Raw genomic sequence first — 5,716 nt, 5'->3', positions numbered from 1 at the left:
GGCTCCGTCGGATGTGCCACGATCAATAATTATGAGCATATGAGCAAAAATGATGCAACATCAGGAACAAGTCACCATTGTGCAGACCATCCAGTCGAGTCATGTTTGTCGTATTATCGGCGCGGGTGAACCTCCCACTCGTACTTCACGCAGCTGCGGCCGAGGCAGAGCATCGTGAGCGATGGCCGCATGTTCCTGAGGTGAAAGGATGGGGGCGGGGGGGGGGGGGGGGGGGGCGGTTACTCTTAGTTGTGGTCGCCTGCAAGATCAGGTGCTGAGGTCTTTTGTGGTCTACTCCAGCTTCTGCTGCAGCTTTTTCTGGAAGCAGACAGGCAAGATGGACAGCACGGCAAGGACGGCGAGCACAGCCAAAGAGTTCCAGGACACGGCCTCGCCGGCAGTGGTCAGTTTGTACAGCGTTGTGCCCGCGTTGATGGCTACGAAAGACGGCGGCGCCACGCCTGTGAATAACCACGGGTGGATCCATTAAAAAAAGACCCAAAAGTTAAAAGTTATTTCAGCACAACACACACAGAAGGAATCATAAATACCCACCCAAAAAGGTTCCAACAAAAAAGACCCCCAAGGGCACGTTGATGACAGGTGAGGTGATGTTGATGAACCAGTTGGGAAGAAATGGAGTTATCCTCAGGAAGATGATATAATTGATTAAATGGTCTCTGTGTTTATCCACCTGCCAGTGAAAAATAAAAAGTCAAAAGATGGATGTTAAATCAATCAATCAATGGCTTTTTAAACTCTAGTTGGATAGAGCAGGTCCTGGTATCTCGTCCGGGATGTTGAAAGTGCGGTAAAAAGTCGCTCAAACTTGGATTACGCTTTGTCCTGTAATCCAATGTCGATTACATCCACACAATGATAGTATCCAGCAGCAAAGTTAAAATCACAGCTAAAAGGGAAATGCAGAGCTGGGCATTCCGTCCTGGGGGCGGAAAGGTCCGTCCCTCCGTCCCGGACGGACGGTGATTTTAAGGGACGGAGGACGGGGGACATACCATACGTAGTGAAAAATACACAAAGGGGAGGTTCACAACCACTGACTCAGTAAGATGCAGTAAACGTTTTTTTTATGGGCAGAGGATAAAGACTATCTGTTGGCTAAAGTGTTATAACTACTGCAATACTGATGCTAGCTTAATTAGTCGGTCTACGTGTGTTTTGCATTGCTTGTTCGCGTTAAGCTAGCAGCCTTTCATGCGTTATGTGGTTTGAATAAATACAGTGTATAATTGTCTTTGTTTTATGTTCAGTTTGACAGGAAACTCACTGGGAAAGGCAACAAACAGCTTGAAGCGCTGAGCCTCTTTTTAAACAATTGTTTATTATCTGGTGCCTGCCAGCTCACATCTAAAAAAAAAAAAAAAAACATCAGTCGGGTCACTCTTAAGTGAAGGTATCATTCTATGACTGAAATGAAACGAGGCAGTGGTTGTAACTTCTGACATTGCACAAAAGAGAAAGAGGGAGCCCACAAGCCACCATACTTTGAAAATTACAAGGCAAGTGTTCTACTATCAATGAAGGCTGATAGGCACACACTGTCCCAATATTCCCATGTAATCATTAATTGTTCTTACCTGCTGTGACCACTTTTGGGCTTTTTCCGTAAGATATTTGTAGACCATGGGTCGGCCCACCAAGTAGGACAGCATGTAGCAAAAGGAAGCCCCCAAACCAGAGCACTGCCATGACAAAGAAATAATAACAGACGCATTTTTCATCTTCGCACAATAAGTGATTGGAAAACTCAAGGTTGTTCCTGGCTGCCAGAGGACAAAAGAAGAATGAAAGACTTTTACCACGTTGCCGATAAGTATAGCGCAGAATTTTTGACAAAATAAATGGAATAAATTGCACACTGAACCAAATAGTACTGCTCTGTAGAAATTCCGCATCATTCTATATCGTCGCTGTCATGTGAAAAACACTTATCTCCATTTTTTTCATTGTCTTATTTTGACCTGAATCATGTTTCCGCGTTACAGAAATCGCATTAAAGTGACAATTTAAAAACTTTCCAAAATTGGAGATAAGGACAGTGCCGACGTATTGAATTAACAGGCCCCACTAGTCCACAACAAAACATAAGAGTTTTAACTCCGTACTTGCTTTGCAACGTTATCTTCCCAAATATCCACCAGATTGCAGTTTGTAATTATGCTAAAAAACTAAAATGAATGCAACTCTGGCTTGATTGTTTTTTTCCTCCCACACAAGAGAACCATAATGTGTTTTTACATAAGCACAATGTGCCCCACCAGACATTTTCTTGATTTTCTCATAGTTGGAAAGTACACCAAACAGATCCAAACAGGAATGAAAATGGGTTACTATCCAATGTGATACTAATAATACAATTTATTGTGATTACTCACCAAGCAGACTAAGAAGAGAGCCAGAGGGAAAGGGTAAAGATATCCAGACAGGATGCTGAGGAAAATCGATCCAGGGATTGCAAAGGTTTGAAGGCTAATGAATGGTGTCAAGGTATATATATATTGATATTTTCAAAGACAATAAACATCACATACATTTACACAAGCTAAATGAAATGCAATGGGGCCTTAAAGTATGAGTGGAGTTCCTTCCATGACCACACTCTTAAGGCAAAACAATCATTGCCAGCGAGAAGTGAGAAATGTATTTAGATATACAGTGGGTACGGAAAATTCATTGGCAAATGGCTGCAATGACACAGAAAGTGAAACATTTCAAGGGGTCTGAACAATTGCCGTACCCACTGTAGTTCATTTACCATAATACATAGGGATGTAACGATTAATCGAAAATCGATTAAAAATCGATTCAAACTAATTAATCGAATAATCTATTTGAATTGAACAGAATCGCTCTTGGACATCTCAGCACTCACAAGCCCCATACAGTAACACCTAACAAAAGACAACACACTTAGATCATTAGAAAATACTAATTTAGAGTTTTAAAAAATGTATTTTTTTTTCCATTCCAGAAGCATACCATATTTTGGATGTGTAGATCCAATTATGCGCTTGCGCCAAACATCATTGCATTTTGCATTTGTGGATAGTTGCAGCACCACACTATACACAGAGACAAGCATGTTATTGAGTTTTTAAAAATCGAATCAAACCGAAAATCGGGAACTCAAAATTGAATCGAAGCTTCAGTAAATCGTTACATCCCTAATAATACATGACTTATGTTGTCACCTATAACGAAGACATCAGTGTCATTTTTCCCATCTGAGGATACAAAACATAAGTTGCAAAGTAGGCCACCAACACCTGGCTGTAGTAGGTGTCTTTGTATTTGGACAATACAGTTCCCAAAGCTCTGGCATCGTCCATATCTTTGGGTATCTTGATTTTCTCCATTTCATCACTGGAAGAAAAATGAAAAATTTGCATTTATAATAGTCTTTGAACATTGATTCTCCATTTGACAGTGGAAAGTGATACTTTAACATACCACAATAGCAATGATTCTCACCCCGTGTGCTGTGTCACATTAGTGTGGCGTAAGAGATCATGTACTGTGGAAAATTAGCCACACACACGTATCGTCGCTGCCCTGTGTTTTGCGTACATCATTATGTAGTGTAATGTGCTGTTTCTCCTCCACCAATGCATTGTAAATGCGTATTTGCATTAGGTGCTACTCCAAAGCAGTATTGTTGATACACATACATTAGCTTTCCTTCAATGTTCAATGTAGGTGAACTAATACATTCTTGCAGTGCATACATTATCGTTTTTTTTATTATATATATCACCTTTATAAAACCAATAATTACATGACTTTCAAGACATTCCTTCTAAGTTCTCTCCAAGAACCAATGTGACTGACCTCATCTTGGTCACCCGCTTCAGAGGAAACTACAGACATCATAGGTAGCTACAAGTATACTGTTACCTACGTTACTGCTCAACGTGTTACCATGGGAAACACAGCGGCAACAACACATCACCACAAATTCACATAACTGCTGAGGTTATAGTGGTGACTTAAAGCAACTTACTCTGTAAGCTCTGGGAAGTTCCGATAGACCAGGTACATCATCGAGGCAGAGCAGGTGAAGGTAGCGAGAAGAATGAAGAGAGACATGCGCGTCGAGCTCCCTGCGGCATGATGGCTATCTATGAGGAAAGGAAAAGAACAATTTGCATCAATGCCGTTTACTTTTGGGATTGAGCAAATTGCGTGTTCAAGGGAAAATGTTACTTTCAGATTCACATGATCATTAACCAATGGAAGGAGATGTGGAACGACCAAAGTCATACAAAATATGTTCCCCGCAACCCGTTGCTGTCCACATTAGTTCTACTTTCTTTGAAACCATGTGAAGCAAATGAATTCTCTCCAGGCTCAAACTCGCCATTGCACAACCTTTACTGACTATAGAGGCAATGCTTCTATATTGAAAACTAAATTCATTTTGTGATTCCGCGGGTGCCCAACAGCGAGTATATGAGGATCGGCTGCATTTATGTAGAGTACATGTTGTCAGTTTCTGTTTGGCCAGCTTTCCTGTGATACATACCTTTTGAAAAGACGGTAAAGATTACAACATTTATAAAAGGTTTTAACTCTGATTTTCAGATATTGACTTTTTAGTTGGACAAAAATGGGTACATTTTTATTTGTTTTCCCAACTTTGTTTATGTTCATCACAGTAAAAATATGCCTGATACACTGGTCTCTCTCATGTAGAAAAATGAATGCTTGCAATCCCCCCACACACATACACACAACTTGACTATCAGCTAAAGTTGGGGGGGAAGTAACACCAATTTCGACAAAGTAGAAACTACAGACGTGCTCAAATGTAGCAAGGAAGAATAAAACGTCGCCAGAAAAATCTTAAAGTAAAGTCCAGACACCAGAAACGTCTACAATTACATCACGACGTGTTCCACGATGCTAGCCTTTGGAGTTGAGTTGCAATATTTAAAAAAGAAAGAAAGAAATTGTTTCGCAATATGATACTGAGTTACATTGTAACTGGTCGGCTAATCGTCACGTGACAGCGACAATCGACTGCAACATGACAGCACTGGTTTTGCCCTGATGCTAAGCTAACGGAGCGTTCAAATGGTCGTTAGCCGCATTCAACTAGCCGAATGAAGCCAAAAGTAAATCATCTACTTAAGAAGCAACTTCGGAAAACTCGAAATTCCGGGTGGCTTAATATTCGACCCTGAAATGCTAGACTTAATATGTTAAATTAGCCACTACAAACATACCTGTCAATGCTGTGGGGACCGTAGCATTAGCGTTCACTTCCCCCTGTGACAAAACCAAGCCGTCGGTATCTCGTCTGTCCCTCCGCTTTGTGGCCGTATTCTGAGATAACGCCATTCCGTCCCCCGAGGGCCGATTTCTGTATGAGCCGGCAGAAGAATAGATACCGATACACTAACCGGTGGGATGACACGTTACACCTGACGAGGCTTTCCTTTCGCTTCCAGCGCATAACGTGTACAATGGACAACAGTGCCACCGTCTGGAGGACATTAATATTACATCTATTGTCATGCGCGCACTTGTGGGGTTTATGGGGTTTCATGTGTGCCAAAAATATGTAGGTACGCCTACTCTCTTTAAATCCCAATATCCACACTTGCACCCCTCGTGCCCCTTATTTGCGCGTTCCCGCTTAGGGTACGAGTGTGTAGGGCAGGGGTAGGGAACTCCGTTTCTCCGAGAGCCATAT

At 41.7% G+C, this 5,716-nt stretch overlaps 1 protein-coding gene across 1 annotated transcript in view; it reads right to left on the bottom strand.

Annotated features, from left to right (window-relative positions):
* tmem41b (transmembrane protein 41B) overlaps positions 1-5,512 on the bottom strand; it is a 7,881-nt gene extending 2,369 nt beyond the window's left edge. Inside the window, exons 1-7 of the mRNA XM_086026837.1 lie at positions 5,247-5,512; positions 4,022-4,139; positions 3,256-3,384; positions 2,397-2,490; positions 1,599-1,703; positions 556-694; positions 1-461 (exon numbers count right to left, since the gene is read on the bottom strand). The exon at positions 1-461 is cut by the window's left edge and continues 2,369 nt beyond it. Coding sequence (XP_085882963.1) covers positions 292-461; positions 556-694; positions 1,599-1,703; positions 2,397-2,490; positions 3,256-3,384; positions 4,022-4,139; positions 5,247-5,361 — 870 coding nt within the window. The 5' untranslated portion in view covers positions 5,362-5,512 and the 3' untranslated portion in view covers positions 1-291. The remainder of the gene's footprint in view (positions 462-555; positions 695-1,598; positions 1,704-2,396; positions 2,491-3,255; positions 3,385-4,021; positions 4,140-5,246) is intronic.
* Between the last annotated feature and the right edge of the window lie 204 nt (positions 5,513-5,716).

The sequence above is a fragment of the Filicampus tigris genome, chromosome 3 (genome assembly GCF_054856515.1).
Source record: "Filicampus tigris isolate MCC_2025a chromosome 3, RoL_Ftig_1.0, whole genome shotgun sequence".
In the NCBI taxonomy this organism is placed as follows: Eukaryota; Metazoa; Chordata; class Actinopteri; order Syngnathiformes; family Syngnathidae; genus Filicampus; species Filicampus tigris.
Note: the sequence above shows the minus strand (reverse complement) of the source record. Positions and strands in the feature narration are given on the sequence as shown.